Source organism: Coptis chinensis, chromosome 2 (genome assembly GCF_015680905.1).
Source record: "Coptis chinensis isolate HL-2020 chromosome 2, ASM1568090v1, whole genome shotgun sequence".
Classification (NCBI taxonomy): Eukaryota; Viridiplantae; Streptophyta; class Magnoliopsida; order Ranunculales; family Ranunculaceae; genus Coptis; species Coptis chinensis.
Window position 1 is genome coordinate 105,191,539 of NC_141457.1, and position 19,798 is coordinate 105,211,336.

Below are 19,798 nucleotides of genomic sequence, written 5' to 3' on the forward strand. Positions count from 1 at the left end.
AACGACTCTTCCCGCACCACTCCTTTTTCTTTTGAGGTTAAACCTGATTTCGAGCTTAAAACTCTTATCGATGCCCTCTCTGTTCAACAACAACCCACTCCAGTCATGAACATTAACTCTACTCGTTGTAATGTCTATTTTAGTCTTGAGCATTCCGACTTCTATTGTCCTCTTGTCTATGGACAACCACCACCACAACCATCAAACTTCAACCAGTTAACTCCACATCAAGGACAAGGAAACTTAGGTGACCAGAATAGAGGTTTAGTGCCCATGACCCAGAACTATCAACATCAAGACATGAACGCTCAACAGGCCTTAATTCCAGTTTAACCATCTACAGACGAAGTAGTAGTAACCTTACTGGGAAAACAAAATCAAATTATGCAACAAAACTCCAACTTAATAAAAAATCAGCATGATCAAAACTCTAAAATGATGCAACCAACGATGCAAATGATGCAGTCTTTGTGCCAAAAGGTTATTGACATGTCTCCTAGCCAAAATAATAACCAAGCAGGCGTGTTTCCAGGTCAAGTAGTGCCTAATCCTAAGTTAGCAAACACCGTCTTCGAAATAAACAGTATTCACTATAATGGTGATATAAACCAAGGGGACCCTACAGTGATACTACCCTTTCATTCAGTAGAGTAGTTGATAACAAGGTGACTATGCTTATAGATCGCCCGCAAATAGAAGCTGAAAATGAAACCATACCGAATACTGTCATAGAAACTTAAGACCCTACAACTGTAGAAGTTCCAGTCCAACCACAACCAAAAGGTACAACCTTACTAAAAACCACCATAGAAATTGATGATCCTACACCTGTAGAAGTTCCAATATGGACACCTAGATGGCAAACGGCTAAAGATAAAGCAAAGACTAATAATACTTTTGACCCTCATGCTAAATATAGAGATAAACCACCGTATCTCCAGAGACTAGTTGTGTCTAAAAAGGACGAGAATTTTGATGAGATTAAGGAAGTGTTTAAAAATCTGACTATAAACCTACATTTTCTATATGCTATATAAAGTCTACCTAGACACGCTAAGTTTCTAAAAGAGTTGGCACCAAGAAGAGAAAAACCAACATACCCAACGAAGAGTTCTTAACTTAACAATATCCCTCTATATCTGAACATAACGGAATTATTAAGTAGAAGGACCCTAGTCATCCTATTGTACAATGCACCTTGGGAGATTACTTCATAACAACTACTCTATTAGACCTGGGGGCGATTGTTAACTTACTCCCTTTTTATTTATATAAACAACTAGGTCTAACAAAACTTCAACCAACCAAAATGACTTTGCAGTTAGCCGATCGTTCTATTAAGTACCCCAAGGGCGTAGTTGAAAACATTCTCGTTAAAGTTCAAGACTTTTACTATCCAGCCGACTTCGTTATTCTCGACACAGAAGTTGCTCATGATTCTATTCCCATCATCTTAGGGCTTCTTTTCTTGGCAACCGCCAATGCCCAAATCAATTGCCGGGATGGCTCAATGACTCTTTCTTTTGGAAATCTTTCTGTGGAAGATAACATGTTTAGACAAAAGCAGGGATAACTAGGTTTGCTTGTAAAAGGAGAAGTGAAGTCCATTGAGAGTTTTGTATATCACATTAGTGCTTCGAACGATCTCGTCCCCATACTAGTAGATACCCCTCTTATGAAAGAAGACAAATATCATAATTTTGACTCCTTGAACATAGCTGAAATAGAGAAAAAATTTCCACCCTACCTTCCGACCCTATGACAGATGGAGTCAATCTCACAATAGACGAGATAGATGACTTTCTCAATGATGGAGATGAATACCATAATTATGTGGATGCGATCAAGCTAGATGAGGAATTCTATGAGTTTCTAAGAGCTTGTGATGATCCACCCTCTCAAAAACTACCTAGAGCACTACCCGACCACCATCCACCTGAACTAATCCCTCATAAAATCCAATCATTCTTCCCACCCTTTTCTTCTAACACTTATCCACATTCCAAGTATTTTCCATAACCATTCATTTTCTCACGATCATTCACTTGGACACCCTTTCGTTCAAAGAAGAAGAAGAAGGTGCATACTCGGTTACGTTCATGGTCTATCAGGCTTTGCTTTCATTTCACTAAGTTGCATCTTAGAAAGACTTGGTGCTTAATTTTGTTTGATGGTGCATTCCGTGTTAACTATATATGAAAAGATCCACAATTATATAGGTTGTTAATATATGGTAAACTGCACGTATATATATTTTAGATAAAGTCTCGAGTATCTGACTATAAAAGACTCATTTTATTCTTTGGTGTACTCCATTCCCAATCTTATGTTATGGGAGTGCACCATTAAGGTAACCGGACCCTCTTTTTGGAGTGAGTGGTTGTAAGTGCCGGATCCTTAGTCCACATTTCATGTGACTCACGCATTCATCTCTTGCACTTTTTCTCATTGTTTGAGTAGTGTTTCTCTATGGAGTGAGTTTCATTTTTATTTCTTTCTCGTAATTTTGTTTTTTTTCCAAAAATCAAACATATAAAAATTAAATAAAATAAAAACATAATCATATATTAGTAAGTCTAGGGAATCTGACTTTAAAAGACCCAAGTTTTTGTACAATACTACCTTTTTGGAGTATAGACCAAACAAAAAATTTCAAACTTAAAAAAAGTTTTCCAATTTTGTTTGGGGGTGGCGTATTTTGGTCATTTCAAAAAAATTTGCCACCCTTTGCCTTTCATATTTACTCCAGTAGAGTTTGTGTTAGTTAGTACGTAACAATTTAATTGTGCTTCATTTTATCATATCATCTTTACAATATTTCTGTTATAGGTACTGCTAATTTTTACCACGTTTCTATGGTACATTTTTTCCTTATCTCTTTACACTTTGAGGACAAAGCGTTCGATTGTTTGGGGGTAGGATATAAACATTTGCAAAAATTAGGCACTATTAGGATGTAAATTACGCACTTTTCTTTATAAAATATTAAAAATCATAAATATTGTTTATATAAGGCACTTAGTGATAATGGTATTGTTCCCTTCTCCATGATGATATTAGTCTAGAAATCTCACATAGTACTTGAATTATGATTTAATTTTTGAAACTTAGATTAATATATAGATAATAGTCATTGCATGTTTTCACAAACATCTTGCATGAGCATCTTTGACTGTACTTGGCAGTATTTTTCTAAGACCTAGGTTAGAGTACTTAATACATATCTTGTGAGCATCTAGCCAATACCTATGCCCCGTATCACCTAATAAAGACTTCTAGCTCAATTAGGAATAGGTTGGTAGGATAGTAAAGGGTAGATGTGTTTGATCGACCTCGGCTTTCCTGGATTGTCATTGAGATTGTGAGAAAACGTGTGCCCAATGCACACTGGAGTTAGCAAACTTGAGTGGAAAAATCAGAGTGTTATGTGTTTTTGACACATTCCTTGTGAGAACCTACTTAGGCACGCTACCCAAAAGTTTTAGAAACGGACCTGTCATTGCGTTTCATATCATAGTTCATTGTATAGTTGTTTATCTTAAGATGATTTGATTATTAGGCATGTATTAATTTAAGTTTTAGAATGATCATCCTTGTTTAAATACTAGTGAGATATATAGATTCTGAGATAAAATTAGGGAACAATTACTTTTATTTCTTATTCATTGTAATATAAATAAAGTTTGTGAGTACCTTCTCTAGAAAACTCTCACGAGGCTATAACTCGTCCACTCAGGAATATCTAATGGTTTAAGTCCTTATTGCATATGGTCTATGCAGTCGCACTCAGCGAAACGAGACTAGTAAAAATATATTTTTGGCCACTGATTTTAATTTCACTTATTTGCTGGAGGACAAGAAAAATGTTGTTTGGGGGTGGTTTTATAAGAGCTTAAAACTGTAGTTTAAACCCTTTAATAGTATTTCTATTTAGCCAATTATGTTATTAATAATATAGGTTTATCACTAATTTCGTTCTTTTAAGTATTTCAGGCTTCAGAGTTGAATAAATGTCAATTCGTTACTAATTAGGTGCTAAAATGAGCTAAAGTGATTGCTAGAGAAGTTCCATGAAGAAAGCCCAAGTTTAATGGAGAAAAAGCCCTTAAAAAGCCAAAGTCAACATTGTTAAGTAAAAGTCAAACCGGATTAGAGAGCTGAAGAAAAGTCAACAGAACTTCAAAAGACCATATCTTTGGACTCGGGCCTCAGAATTGGACTCATTTTATATCAAAATGACCGGCTTAGAAAGCTCTTTCCAATGGTCTAGGTCTTGACTTGATCAGAGTAGAATAAGTTAGTGAAAATATTTGCTACAGTAACACGACCAGAATTAGAAGTCTTAGATTCAACCAATTGAGTTATGGACTTGATTTATGGGTCCATAACCTAACCTAAAAACCCATGCACGATTTTGTATCATTATATAAGAGAATAAAAACCTTAAACTATCTCTCCCCCCTCCATTAGTTAGAATAATTAATCTCTCTCTCTCTCTCTCCCTTTTTAGTTTTAGTTTATGAGTTTAGTTTGTAGCCTCCATTAAAACCTTTTAATAAAATCTTTAGTTTATTCAATTTAATTACTTCATCTTTACATTATGTCTTCCAAAATACGTTTAGTTTATAATACTCAATACGTTTAGTTTATTGTATGACTTCCAAAATAAGCATATAGTAAATTAAACTAGGGATTGTTGTAATTAAGTCGAGAGATTTGGTTATAATAGTCCTACATGCTAGTAATAATGACTATAGAGATGTAGGATGTTGCTAGGGATAATAAAGTTTGAGGCTTTAGGTTAGATCATTGTGTGAAAACCTAAAGATGATCTTTTTTCAATGAATAATTCTATTATTGTTTGAAACTAATCATTAGGTGGATTGATTACTCTTCTCTATAACTTTCTCTTCCATCAAAACCCTATTTCTTTTAGTTTAGTTAATTTAGGCTTATTTGAATCCGTAGTATAATCGTAAAATAGAAATATCTTAACATAATATTACTCTCCCCATTGTTTCTTTATGATTTAAATTAGTTAAATATCTTTTATGTCTTGGTAGTTTAGGAGTGGAATGAATCCGTACTCTTTATATTACTTCATTATTATTTGAGAGTAGGAATATTGATCTATGCACTTGTTTAGTTGATTGATTATTTGTGTTTACATATAGATAGTTAGTTTACATAAATTGGTGAATATCAAATGGCGCCGCTGCCGGGGATTGAATCCGGGTCACCCGCGTGACAGGCGGGAATACTCACCACTATATCAAATGGCGTCGCTGCAATCTTAAACTCATTCAGGACAAAAATTCAATTGGTTGAATCCAAGGGGCAATCCCCCATTCTCTACCCACCAACCCTTTTAATTTTTCATTCTTGTTTTCCATATTTTCGTTACTATTCAAGCTTGAAATTCACTATTTTAAACTATGAGCGTGCCCGCCCTCCCTTTTGCCTTGCACAAAGCGCGCCCGTACTCCTTAAAGATTGCGGGATCATAGTGAAGAATATTGCGGTAAAGGTATTTCTAAATTTCTGAAAATTCTGAAATTTTTCAGGCATAATATATAAGGTGTTTTTGATTTACTGGAATAATTTCAGCTTTTTCCTACTTGTTTTACCTAGTGAACTATTACCATATTTACACTGCTATATTTCAGCTTCCATACCGTACGTTTCTGGAAAAACAGACGAGTAGGGTTACTTAGACAATTCCAAAACTTCTAAGATTTTTACAGGAGTATAAATCATACGTTAGGAGTTTGCAGTATGAACCACAAATGCATGTAAATTTCTTGCATCGAAATACCATACCAAAATTGAATCTTGTGAATTTAGGATTGACAACAGGCACTCACTCGTTCCAAAGCTTTGGACTTATACTCCAACTATTCAAGCTTGCAAGTAGAAAGGACCAAGCAGATATAGCAGCTATTAGTACTTGATTATTGCGCTCACTTGTTGCTTCCTGAATAACACCAATAAATTTCAATCACCCAGTTCACTTATCAATAGCAGTTTTTCAAAGAAATAGTAAGCTCAAGTACCAATTTGTGATGAAGAAAATCCCATATCACTTGCATTGAGCGTTAAGTATCTTGAGGATCGTATTCTTCGACAAAGGTAACAATTGCCAAAGATTCCAATAACTATGATCATACAGTGAAATTACACAAAAACAGTTCAGTATACAAACAACATTCTTATTATGGTTAAAAATGATAGAATAAATCCCAAGTGTCTTGTTATATCATACTTACACATAATAAACTCGATGGATCAGAATCAAGCTTCAAAGCTTGGGAGATTCGAGGAATTGAGTCTTCCAGTATTTCATGTTCTACTCCAATATCCTGACAACCGACAGTGAGGGACAACAATCCTACAAATCACAACGCCAGAAAATGCATGTTTTATTAAATAAGATTACCGGAAAAACGAAATGTCTTAGTTACTTCAAAGGATTAAAGATTACCAAGGATGCGAGAAGCTAAAATTATCTCGTTGGTAGATTTAGACCTGATGGAGATGAGGACGCAGTAGAGTAGAGCTATAGAACTGCAAAAAGCAGAATGAAGTTTGATATCTGAGTAATTCTTGATAAAAGGAGACTTCGTTGAGTTTGAGAGGTGTCTTGAGACCGAGAGTGGAGAAGAATGAGCTTTTATAGCCATCAAAATTTCAGCGTGGGAGAGGGGTAGGAGTAGCTTTTTAAGTTTGTTCGTCGGTTTTACGAAACTCTCCAGTTCTTTCTTTCACCACCACCACCAATTATATCTGAAAATATCGTGATTAAACCAGAATTTTTATATCGTCGAAATATTGCGATATATCCACAAATATCATCGATATTTACACCGGTATTTATCAAATTAATATCGCGATATTTATATATCCATTTCTGAAATCTTGATATATATCGCGATATTTTGTACTATGCCCGCAATAACATCCCATCACCAATTTGTAGCAACAATACATGTGAACTCTCCCCTCAAAATGGTGTCACCGAAGTTCATAACGGTGGTGATGTTACCATGGATGTTCTTTCACTTAAATCCACCAATGGCTACAAGCCAGGGATATCTGTTTACGTTCCTCAATTTATCTTTGCTTGTACAAGAAGCTTCCTCTTAGGCTCTTAGAAGGCCTTGCTGAAGGTACTAAAGGAATCGCAGCCTTTGGTCGAACCGCGGTTGCATTGCCAACCCAACTCGCAGCAGCATTTTAGTCTCCATCGTAAATTTGTCATGTGCCTATCTCCTTCAATGGAAGCACTGAGCAATATTTTTCGGTGATGAACCATACTCGACGTTTCAAGTCACTTACCTACACTAAAAGGCGATCAATAATCCTAAAAGTACAAATGGAGTGGCTCTCCGAGGTGAACCTTCATTTGAGTACTTCATTGGAGTGACATCGGTTACAATTAATGGTAAACAATTGCCACTAAATTCATCATTGCCGTCGATTGGCAAAAATGGTAGGTGGAACAAAACTTAAATCTTGTTTGCTCCCTATTCTATCTTGGAAACTTCTATTTACAAGGCTTTAAATGAGAGACTTTCATTAGGGAAGTTGTTTCTAGGAACATTACTAGAGTAGCGTCGGTGGCACCATTTGGAGCATGTTTTAGCTCAAAGAGCATTGTAAGTATCACGAGGGAGATTGCAAGTTCCTAGTATTGACCTTGTCTTGCGTGAGTAAAGAAAGTAACTTGGCCCATCTATCCGACAAATTCATTGGTGAAAGTGAGCGATGATGTGATGTGTCTGGGATTTATTGATGGGAATTCCGTGGAGGACGTTGATAACAAGCCAAGAGTGTATGAACTAATATTACAACCACCAATCTCACTCGTTTCTCTCTCGATCTTTTTTCTCCTCCTTTCTTCTCTCTCTCTATCTCTTTTTTTCTCTTTTCTCTTCCATGATCTCTCCTCTTTCCACGTGTCGCGGCAGTTACCCTGCAGTTAAGGTTCCGCCCTCCATCACTCCATGTCTCGCAGCAGTTACAGAACGGTTGAGATACCGCGGATCTGATCTGGTGCGACCTGGCTCCCCCAGCTATACCGCATCCGGTCCCATTGTGCCCACTAACATCCTATGTCATGTATACGTCCTATCTGGATGCCCTCTCTCGGTCGCATTGATGGTCCATGAACTCAATGTGGCCGAACTACCCGGCCTCTCGTGCCATACCCCTTTCTTGGAATACTTCTCTTTCTGGCCCCATCTACTCTGTCCCCTTATCCTCTTTCCAGTAGCACGTGCTCCACGTGTTTCCTCTGTACTGCCAACTGGAAATACGGCGCATGCGCCTCGTTTCTTGTTTCTTCGAAAATCGAGACCAACACGCAGCGTCCCCATTTCCTTGGTCCTCTGGCTGTTAATACCATTGTGCCCCCCCCTTCAAATCCGGCTCAAATCTCTCTCTTCTCTTAAAACCCTCAACACCCTCAAAACCCTCATAACCAGCAAACCCTTATTACCTCTTCAAATTCCCTTTCTCAAACTCTTTCCTCATCGTTCCCATACTGTTTTCTTCAATAGCTCTCCAAAAGGTGTTCTAATACTCCATAGCTTTGGTCCTCTCTCGTTCTGGTTTGTCTTCCTCTTTACTTTGTTTTCTTTTCCTCTCATTATTTGGTATTCACTATTTTTGGACGATTTGCTTCCATCAGTTTCTTCTTTTCTAAGATTGCGCTTCTATCTTTTTGTAAACTTCCTCCTTAGTCTTCTGTTTCCATTATGTCTTCATCGAATGTGAGGCTATCTGCTCCACCCAATCCTCCGCCACCAAATCCGGCGAATCGGACCCTCTACCCATAGATCAAGTCATCCCTCCAGCGGACCGATCGAGTCCGCGGACCGATCCGATTCTACCGATCCCATTTGTTCCATCCATCTACGGAAGGAAACCTTCTCTGCCACCTCCGCCTTCTTACTACCGCGGACCCAATCTAGACGCCGTTAAAGCGCTTTATGGCATACCTAGTGGCGTAATTCTCGAACACGTTAATGCGGTGTCACACATTTTCCTCACTTGGTACCACCGCGGTCCGGTTATCTCGCATTAATCTTGTAGGACAGATTGCGGCGGTTTCGCGTTCCTCTTGACTCTCCTTGATGTCGAAGTCTCAGAACCATTTCAACATTCCTCCCCGCCAAGGCATAGGTAACTTTTGGCGTTTATGTATGCCGCCAATCACTACAATTTGACTCACTCCCCAAAATCCAACTCCGCGATATCCTTTTCCCACTTCTATATAAAAAAGCACTAAAGGCGGGGAGTGTGGGATATCAATCCTTCTACGCACTCGGCCCGTCAAAAAGAAGTCTTTCCTTCTTCACATCACCACCTCGACAAGGTGTGGCACCGATTACCGTTGTATGTGTCGGTAGTTTTTATCCAGCGGACCTCCCTCCGTAAGTTTCTTTGAGGCATCTCCATTTCTAACAAGCGGTAAGTAAGCAGTTTTGAGTCGCGGTATGTAGATTTCACTTGTCGTTAACTTGTCCTTATTCTTGGTGATGTAGGTTGGAGACCCGATTCGCGATCCCAGGTATACAACGGTGTTTACTCAGAAATTTTCCAATCCCTCCGCGAACTAGGGAGTGCACGATTAATGAAGTCCTTGGTATCGATCCGAAAAAGCCACTCCTCTCTTTACTTGACCCTTCTCTAAAAGACATTGGCAAATACCAAGGCCCCCTCTATCGCCTGCCGCCCCCCAAAGAAAGAAAGCCCAAACCATCCCCATCTCAAAAAAGAAAGCGTCCGGCCTACAAGTCATTCAACTATACAACCAAAATCTCTCATTCACGAGCCGTTGCCCAACGTGCTGCTGCCGCCAAAAATAAGACCACTACGGGCCGGGGCGCCTAACCGCCCAGACTTCGTCGTGGTCAGATGGGGAGGACGAAATTGTTCCTACTTCTGCTCCCTCTTCTGCCCCTCAAATGGACGTGAACAAGTATAAACTTTGGGACAGCGACTCTGATGAAGACGCTCCAGTCGAGGTGTCCCACAAGAGCCCTCCCACCAAAAGGGCTAAAGTTTCTTCCACCGCTCCTCCACCTACCGCTGGGCGCAATGAACCACCACGGCTGCTATATCTTCTCGCCGCCCCAGAGGCCTTCTTGGTTGGTCCTTTAACGTCCGGGCCCTGTTGAAGTGTGGCATCCCAAGTTCAAGGCTAGGGACTGCGATGTTACTACGCTGAGACTTCGACTTTGGACAATCCAAATCGCCGCCTCCCTATTCTTCAGCTCTCATCTTCCTCGGGATCAAGTTTACGGAGATTCTGGTACCGTTGCTTCCCATAGGTCGTCCATTTACACTGGATGGGAGAAGGTACGCGTTTTTGACTCTATCGGCCACTATCTTTTGTGTTCTTACTTCATTGCGCTATATTTTTGGTGTTACCCTTTAACCCAAAGATGTCTCCAGCTTAAGCCTAGATATCGGCTATGTGCCCGCGGCCTTACCCCTACCAAAGACAAAGGGAGAACTTGGAGGCGGCTAAGCTGGAGATTAATGGTCCCGATGGCTGGAAAGCCGGGCATGCCCACCGGAGAAGGAAAAGGGATGACTTACGGATCAAGGCGGTCAAGATCCATAAGGAGCTTCAGCGGTTGAGGACAAGCACCGCGACTACGTGGCGGGTGTCAATTCTAAAATGGACAGACCTCAAAGAGAAGGAGAAGCTCGCCATCCAATCCGCTGTAGACAAGGCTGTCCAAGAGGCCGCAGATCGATTCAGAAACCTCGCTACCAAGAAAATTGCCCGGGAATTAAAACAACAACTTGATCAACTTAGCGCTGCAGGCCGTCTTCTCCCAGCGCCCATTCCTGTTGCCGATCCCTCCTTGGTATTACCAACCCCTCATCCCGAAGCGGCCCAGACGCCTACCGACGACGCGACGACACCTATGACTAGCGCCGACCCCTCGCCAATGGAAATGAATGAAAACCCCAGCATGGCTGTTGGTGAAAATGAACATACTTCTGTTGAAGAGCCGGCGACTAATCCTCAACAATGATTTATGTCGGATTTCTTTCTTTGTTGATGCCTTTGGATTTGTTTATTTTGAACTCTTTCTTTATGCGTGTAAGAAACAATGTCCTTTGTGTTTGTGATGAACAATGTCTTTTGTGCTAGATCGAGATATCATTATTGTGGAGTATTTATCAATTGATTTTCCTTGTATTCCTTTTTATTTGCATTTGTATCACGATAAGCGTAACATTCGCAAGGGTTGCCCCCCCGATTTGATTCGGACCACGAAGTCCGCGAAGAAGTCTCTCCCCGCTCCCTCAATTGTATAGCGGTGAAGCTAATTAGGGTTGCCCCAGGTTTGATTAGGACCACGAAGTCCACGAAGGGCTTCTCTTCCCCCGCTTTCTTCATATAGGCTGTGAAGCTAGTTAGGGTTGCCCCGGTTTGATTAGGACCACGAAGTCCACGAAGGGCTCTTCCCCCTCTCTCTTCATATAGGCTGTGAAGCTAGTTAGGGTTGCCCCCAGTTTGATTCGGACCACGAAGTCCGCGAAGGAGGCTCTTCCCCGCTCTCTTCATATAGGCTGTGAAGCTAGTTAGGGTTGCCCCGCTTTGATTCGGACCACGAAGTCCGAAGGGCTCTTCCCCCCGCTCTCTTCATATAGGCGTGAAGCTAATTAGGGTTGCCCCTAGTTTGATTCGGACCACGAAGTCCGCTGAAGAACTCTTCCCCGCTCTCTTCATATAGCTGTGAAGCTAATTTGGGTTGCCCCCAGTTTGATTCGGACACGAAGTCCACGAAGGGCTCTTCCCCCCCGCTCTCTTCCTATAGCTGTGAAGCTAGTTAGGGTTGCCCCCAGTTTGATTCGGACACGCAGTCCGCGAAGGGCTCTTCCCCCCCGCTCTTTTCATATACCCGAAGGTAGAGAAGTATATACGATATGAGGATATAATGCAGAGAACTGCTAAGGAACAGAAGAGGTCGGGAAAGGCAGTGCAGGAGGTTGAGAAAGATGATCGAAGGGGTAAAGGTAGAGTAGAGGACATAGAAAGAGGATCTTCTGAGGGGAGAAACGAGGGCGCGAGAGAACACTTGATCGGGGCAAAAGAGAGTGCGAGAGAGAAGGCCATACATGAAATGGAAGCGGACTCCTTAACCGACCATTAGAGGAGATCTTGGCTCTCATTAAGGAGCACCAAAATTTTGAGGGGCCGCGAAGTATCCCAAGAGAGATAGAAGGGAAACCATTTTGCGAGTATCATCAAATCCGAAACCATGCCACGAACGAATGTTACGCTTTGAAATGGTTAGTAGAGAGGATGATTGAAAAAGGAATGCTCAGAGAGTTTGTCGCGGAGGTGCGTCAAGCCGATAGAGTGCCAGCTTCGGCCAGAATTATGGGTACGATCAATGTCATCTTTAGTGGAGAGACTCTGGGGAGGAATGCCCACAGGGACAAGGTGAGGAAGACAGCAAGCCTCCGACAGGTTAATGAGGTGGTGAGTGTACCGCGGTTAGTTAGTGGAGCCGCGATGACCGAAGGGATCATTATGTTCACCCCAAAAGATTTGGAGCCGATAATCACACCGCATGAGGACGCCTTGGTAATCACCATAGCAATGGGGAATTATCTAGTTCGAAGGGTGTTAATAGATTCTGGCGCGCTCGGTTGATTTATTATTTAAAGGGGCCATGGAGGAGATGAACATCGGCCGGACGATTGAAAGTTTCCCAAACCAACTTGTATGGGTTCAACGCGGCATATGACAGAGCCCATAGGAGAAGTCTACGCCGCTGATGCAGGCCCGTCGGCGGTATTCACTAGATTCATGGTGGTGGACACCTGCGTCATGATAGATAATGCAATTTTAGGAAGAAAATGGATTCCGCGAAATGAAAGCCATTCCATCGTCATATTTACCAAGTGATCCGCTTCCCTACCAATGGGGAACATATGAAATCGGGGAGATCAAGTGGCGTATGAACATCCAACGGATCCGCGGTGAAGAGTTTCGTTCGAGGTACAAATGAAGGGGTCGACCCACAGAACCGAGGATTTTCATAGCGATTCTGAGAAAAGCAGCGATGACAAAAGGGTGTGAATCGCCCGTTGGGACCAAAGACATTGGATCACGATTGAAGTAGTGAACTTAGGAGTCGGTTGAAGAGAAATTTACATCCATAGGGACTGATTTGCCCGAAGAATGGAAAAAGAAACTAGTGCAGTTCTTGGAGAAAATTCAAGTGTGTTCAAGGCGTGGCGATTGAGGATATCGAGGGTTTAGACCCGAGTTTGCATGCCACCATTTACATATGAATGAAAATGCCAAGCCGGTTAGGCGAAGATGAGAAGTTTACGTCCCAAATATCTTTGAGGCTATTCGAAGAAGTGGCACGATTGAAAGGGCGGGAATAATAAGGAGGTCGAATACCGCAGAATGGTTGTCTAACGTAGTCGCGGTCCGCGAAAAAGAATGGTAAGGTCGATGGATGTGTTGACTTCCGCGGATGTGAACAAGGAGTGCCCAAAGGATTGTTACCCGATGCATGAAAGTGGACGAAATGGGTGGACGAAACGGCCCGAGGGTTCAAAGTGTTCTCTTTCATGGACGCTGGCGTCCATGGGATATAATCGTCGCGATGCACGCCCGGATCGAGGAAAAAGACCACTTTCGGTAGTAGAGGGGCACATACCGTTACACCGGGATGCCCTTTGGTTTAAAAAATGCAGGGCTTACTTTCGAGATTAGGAGAAAGAATGTTTCAAGGAAGATTAGGAAGGGGATGGAGATATATATTGATGATATGGTGGAAAAGAGTATGTCGGAAGAGGAACACTTGGAAGGTCCGGCAGAAACTTTTCATATACTCTGATCACATAAAACTCAAACTCAACCCCGAAAGTGTACTTTTGGGGTAACTTCGGAAAGTTCTTGGGTTATATAGTTACACACACCGGTATAGAGGCAAATCTGAAACGGATCGGATCACCGATAGAAATGCCGCCCCCGAGAATGTGAAAGAGGTGCAAAGCTTAGCGAGAGAGAGCGGCACTTAATCGATTCATTTCAAGTCCTCGGATAAATGTCGACCTCTATATCGATTATTAAGGAAATCACAAGACTTCAATTGGACCGAGAATGTGAAGAAGCCTTCCAAGAGTTGAAGAGTTATCTAGGAAAGCACCTTTATTATCGCGACGGCCAGAGGGAGAAAAACTATATCCGTATTGGGAGTTTGAGTCTGGCGGTGAGTTCGGTCTTGGTGCGCGTGGTTGGAGAGTAGAAAAGCCGGTGTATTTTCAAAGCAAGACCATGTTAGAAGCGAGAGACCGATCTGACCCGAATTGAAAATACGCTTTGGCTTTGGTATTTTCTGCCTTAAAGTTAAAGCCTTATTTTGAGGCACACTCAGTGGTTGTCGTAACAAATTTGCCTCTTAAGCAAGCCTTGAGGGCAGAGAAGTCAGGAAGAATGCTAAAATGGGCGGTAATGCTGAGTTGCTATGAAATTCATTACCAAGTCGAACGCTTGAGAAAAGGCACAAGCAATGGCGGAGGTATTGGCGGAGTTCCCAGCCGAGGACCCAACCTGGGGTGAAGAGATGGTAATGGATCACGAAGGAGAGATTAACCACGACCCCTTGGACCCATGGGATGAACGGAATGGATGGAGAGTTTTCGCAGATGGCTCACGCTACTGGATCTGAGAACGGAATAAAGCGTAGTCCCGTGACCCCGGAGAATACTAAGGCTGGAATTGTCAATGAAACTAGGGTTCGCAGCTTCAAACAATGAATCGTGAGTATGAAGTCATGATAGCGGGGATTAGATTTTGGCACGTGGACCTCGGCGTGAGAGAATTATCTGTTTACTCTGATTCTAACCTGGTGGTGTGCCAGGTGAACGGGGGTTTTGTGGCTCGCTGCCCGAGGATGGCAAGATACCTGGAGGTCTTACAAAGGAAAGCGAGCAAATTCAGTAAGATCAAATTTACTCATTTGAATCGCGGAGAAAATCGTGGTGAGTAAAGTGATATTAGACTCCCTTGGTTGAGACAGTACTTACAAATCAAATCTTGTCATTAGGAGTTTATTAGAAGAAGAGCAAAAAGAGCAAAATGCAAATTGACTGGGGGAGCTAAATTTTAGTTTGATTTAGGACTATCATGATTGTTGCTCTTCCTGAATTAGAGAAGAAAAGGTTATGTGTGCCTAGTCAGGACTCAGGACTGCGTAGACGGCTGCCTAGGACTATTTTTAGGACACTACTGATTTTATTGTTCTTTTGTTTGGTAATGTACACCATTTGGACCTGAATCTTACTCCTCAATGCTTATATATGTGATCTTATTTGCAACTGTTCTCGACCTCCGAAATTTCAGTGGTCAAAACATATTATTGCTAATGAAGAAGAAAGTTTGGAGAGAAGAGAGAGAAAAAGAGGATATGACCTTAGTTAGTTTCGGCCTTCTATAACTCCAATACATGTAAGAAAATAAACGAGCTTTACATAATAGTCTTCCTAAAATCGCCTATGGAGATGTCCCTTAGAACTCCATGATCTGAAACCAGTTAGCACGTTTATGGTGTTAAATACAACTGTTACAAGAGATTTTAGGGATATAGAATGTCTTAGATTAAGTTTTAAATAGCTAAGTTGATCTCACCAATCAGTCCTGTGTTTGGTTCACGGAATCCAGGCCCCTTGAGAAGTTTCCGCGATATTCTCTTTGTTGTCTTCTCTCTAGTTCATGCAATGTAGGCATCTACCTCTCCTCTTTTCTTTTTTTATCTCCTCCATCTTTCTCTCTCAGGCTAGCAGATTAGAAAAGCAACTTCCTCTTTCGTAAGATGCTCCTGCCCATTGTTGTGATTATTAAAGGAGGTAATACCTAACCTAATCAACCGCTACTTTTCAGAAATTCTTGCATTGAATGAAAAACAGCCTTCAGGCTTCATGTAGTATTGAAGTGTAATTAAGTTCGATACAGTTAGACAAGTTCTGAGATGAAAATCAATACTGTGGTAATAAACAAAAGGTCACATATGAAGAAAACACGTTTGAAAGTTGTTCTTAAATTGATCCAGATAACAAATCATGTGCTTGTTGGTCATCCATGATGAACAATCCTTAAGAGTTTGATCCGGTTGTATCCCCTATTAACTGGTTAGCACGAGTCCTCATGAGCGTGTTACATGTATCTTAATGTTAATATGATGCAGGTTTCATGTGTCTAACCTTATAGTTGGTTAGTTCCATTTTCTCTTCCAATGTGTCTTTAGTTTCAGTCTATCAATGTTGCACTGTGGTTTATTTACTATGACTGCTTGGCGTAGAATTAAAAATTTTGTTTAAGTACTTGGGTTGTGAGCTTCTGCTTGTTATACAGCGAAGTTTTGTACGTCAGGGCATGATTTTGTTTTGTAGGCTGCATTACTACCGAATTAACAATCACATCTAGCCAAGTTCAAAACAAACATTTGCTGACACTACCAAGTTGCACCTAAAAGTTTTGTAGAATGAAGGAATCAGCTGGCATCCATGCCACGATTTTAAGTACTGAATTATCGATTGTGTTACCCTTGATTCGTTCTGAAACGTCAACTTGGAAGCCTTTTGGTTTTACATAAAAGGAGCAGCACGAAACATATAAATTTTACGAACTGATGCTACTTGAGTGGACCATTTACATTTGAATCATGAAGACGATGCAGGGAATGGGTACTGTCACAGGGCACCTCAATTACTTAAGTGAATCTGTGTGTTGTTTGTTTTATACGTATTTTTTAGTTTATTTATTTGTTAAGCATCACCACTACTTCAGAGAATCTGTTGTGGACGAATCTTAGACTGATGACACACTGAGGACCCAAATAATTAAGAATCACCTCCATCACTTTTCTTTATTTCCATTATAATGTTTTTGATAGCGAGCTATGTGTGCATATGTTGTCTGTGGTACTTTGGGAGAATGCTTCGTTCTCAAGCACTTCACGGACCAAATTCCCAACTTCTTGTCTGCAAATTACGGGTGCTGGTATGATTTTGACATTCAATACAACCAATGCCAACAACTCTTGTGGTTCTACTTTTCTACAAACGTCGAAAAATATTGATTCTCCGTAGCTTAGATGCAGCCACTATATGCTTAATGCTAGAATCAGAAATCAGTTTAAGCTAACATGGCCAATGAGGAAATATATAAACTTAAACGGCACGCTGACCAGAAGAATTCCTTGCCAAAACTCGGAATACCACTTGTTCTTCTATAAACGCATAGCAATCAATATTTTTCAGACTCTTCTTCACTACGTAGTTACCCTTTATTAAGCTCTACCTATTTATTCTCACCATTCACCATTCACCATTCACCTGTATTCTCTTTTTCCAGGTTCCAAGTGAACAAGTTATCCTAGTTTTTCTCATTTGTTTCAGTACACTTTGTTGACTTATGTGGTTAATTTGAAGTGTAAACAACACGCTTACGAATCTCTTTTGCACCTAATACCACTTGTTATACTTCTATAAATACTTAGCGCAATACGTTTCAGTACACTTTTTCTTCATTATAAAGTCGACACCAATTCAGTATATATTTCTTATATATACGTACAACTTATTCACCAAGTTCTTGTACTCTTTTATTATCTTCTGCTTTGATAAACATAAGAATACTACAAAGAACCGAAGAATATTGAGTTCATTGAAGAAAATGAAGTCTGTAATCTTGAGCATTTTAGTTGCTGTGGGGCTGGGGTGGTGGTGTTTTGGCTTTTGTACTGGTTGTGTTGTTGTAGGATGTTGTTTTGTTGGGTGAGGTTGCGTGTGTGGTTGCATAACATATATACTTGAAAACATTTTCTCGCATGACTCAAATTTATCATAAACAAAACCCCAAAATACAAGTCTTCAACATAAATAACATGAAAAAACAGGAATGATAAAAAATAATGCAATAAATACTAGATAGAGGGTGACACGATGGTCTATGGTCTGCGGCAAGAGACAAGGCTTTCAACATGAGGTCGGAAAACATATTCCAAACGTTCGTCAAGATTCAAAAATTTCAACTGATGCCGCTGGACATCATAACTATAGTACTTTCCCCATAGGCTATCTCGTTTTAGGATCAAGAATCTACTATTTTTAAGAACACCAACAATATAGGGAAAGTCCAATTTCCCAGAAAATTTGTCACGATATATTGTAAGACTAATAGTGTATCGTTTATCCCATTCTCCCGTGCACAAGTCTTTCAAGACCCATATATCAAACTGGCAACCTCGTACCCAAAAGTTTGGCACCACAACAGAAGGACAACCTTCAATTTCGTGTAAAACTTCCACTCTTAACAAGCAATTATTTTGGAATTCCGACTTGTAAAATTTCTCCTCAACAGTATCAAAAGAAAGTGTATGAACAGACCCTCGAATGGAAAACAACATAATATGAAACACTCCTTTAATAGAAACGCAACCACGTTCCGACAGGGACCACTTACCTACGCACTCAAAAGGTGAAGCAACCCATTTCCACGCACTGGAACCCAGAGCAAGCATTTCACATCCAAACCATCCAGTTTTGTGAATAACAACTGAGATTATTTTATATTCCCCACTGCAATCAAAGTATGTGATTCCACGAACAATATCCACTTTTTTACTTCTTTGAGTACAAGGAGGCAGTTTGAGCAGCTGACCAGTAGCAGGATTGGCAATGCTTAGATTTCCAGTAGCACATATATCTTCTAGCAATACTAGACCATTGCAAGTACCTCTCACAAAATTTTTCCTTGTTATACTTAAACTACGAATGGAAACCTTTTCATTCGTAACATGTACAAAATCAGGATCAACATGCATGGCCCCCATTTACGGTGTAGGGGGAGACTGGTTGGTATGGCCATCAAACCAAGTTTTGACTGACGAAGGTGGCCATCAATAAAATAGGAACTGCTAAATAAGTTGTACCACTGTTTGCAATCATACCTCAATTTGTTAATTTTGCAAGCGCAAATCCCCCTGAAAATTTCAAAGATGATATTGTCCTCAAGATATGGCACAACCAAATTGCTCCTTTTATCGCAGATTGTCTCTTCAAAACTTTTCCTGCATTCCATCATCACCAAGTTTTCCTCCATTACCGAACTTGCTACATGAATCAAAAGAAAAAAAATCACTCAACAGTCTTACGGAAAGATCTGTTAAACAAAAAGAATCTTCTAACAGTGCAGAACTCAATAAAAGTTCATTAGAAAAGTTGTCTAGTTCCATTCATTGGAAACAAGTCTACAATAAGAGCCCTGAAACGTCAAGAGATTTGAATTTAAAAGATTTGATAACTTACCTTTTGAGATTGCCCGGAAACTTATTTAGGGTTTAGAAAAACGCCATTTGATCGAGGAAACAGAAATTAATGAATTTGACCATATTAGTTTCAAATCGAATGGAATTTTTCGCGGCCCATTGGATCCATCATCTCATAAATGAATTTCAATGACGAAAACCGTAAAATATCGTAAAATATCGCAAATATCATTGATATTTACAGTCGTATATATCTCTGAACATAACATATCGTGATATTTATATATATTTTTCTGAAATATGGATAGATATCGATAAATATCGTAATATATCACAATATTTTGTACTATGGACGAGAGTATCACTCATTTGGGATCTGATTATTGGTTGACTGGAAAGATCAAGTCATATGATGAAGTGGTCGAGTGTATGACAAATTGACAACATGAAAAGAACTGAAGCTTGTTTTATAGTATATATAT

At 40.4% G+C, this 19,798-nt stretch overlaps 1 protein-coding gene and 2 long non-coding RNA genes across 3 annotated transcripts; 1 reads left to right on the forward strand and 2 right to left on the reverse strand.

The window, feature by feature from the left end:
* Nucleotides 1-5,862: 5,862 nt before the first annotated feature.
* On the reverse strand, nt 5,863-6,540 carry LOC147520035 (uncharacterized). The gene is made up of 4 exons (XR_015214358.1): nt 6,482-6,540; nt 6,267-6,388; nt 6,054-6,155; nt 5,863-5,974 (listed from the first exon to the last, which is right to left on the reverse strand). It is a non-coding gene; the product is annotated as an uncharacterized LOC147520035 (long non-coding RNA).
* A 503-nt stretch (nt 6,541-7,043) lies between these two features.
* LOC147520036 (uncharacterized) lies at nt 7,044-8,032 on the forward strand. Its single transcript, XM_086594230.1, has 4 exons — nt 7,044-7,049; nt 7,133-7,228; nt 7,716-7,829; nt 7,979-8,032. The coding sequence occupies exons 1-4, from the start codon at nt 7,044-7,046 to the stop codon at nt 8,030-8,032; spliced, it is 270 nt and encodes an 89-aa protein (XP_086450356.1).
* A 9,835-nt stretch (nt 8,033-17,867) lies between these two features.
* Nucleotides 17,868-19,498, reverse strand: LOC147520037 (uncharacterized). Its single transcript, XR_015212404.1, has 2 exons — nt 19,357-19,498; nt 17,868-19,161 (listed from the first exon to the last, which is right to left on the reverse strand). It is a non-coding gene; the product is annotated as an uncharacterized LOC147520037 (long non-coding RNA).
* Between the last annotated feature and the right edge of the window lie 300 nt (nt 19,499-19,798).

Excerpts from the sequence above, each read along its gene's own strand:
- LOC147520036 (XM_086594230.1), top strand. Across the intron at positions 7,229-7,715 it reads TGCCAACCCAACTCGCAGCA|AAAGTAACTTGGCCCATCTA; the intron begins GCATTTTAGTCT and ends GCGTGAGTAAAG. Across the intron at positions 7,830-7,978 it reads ACGTTGATAACAAGCCAAGA|TTAAGGTTCCGCCCTCCATC; the intron begins GTGTATGAACTA and ends GTTACCCTGCAG.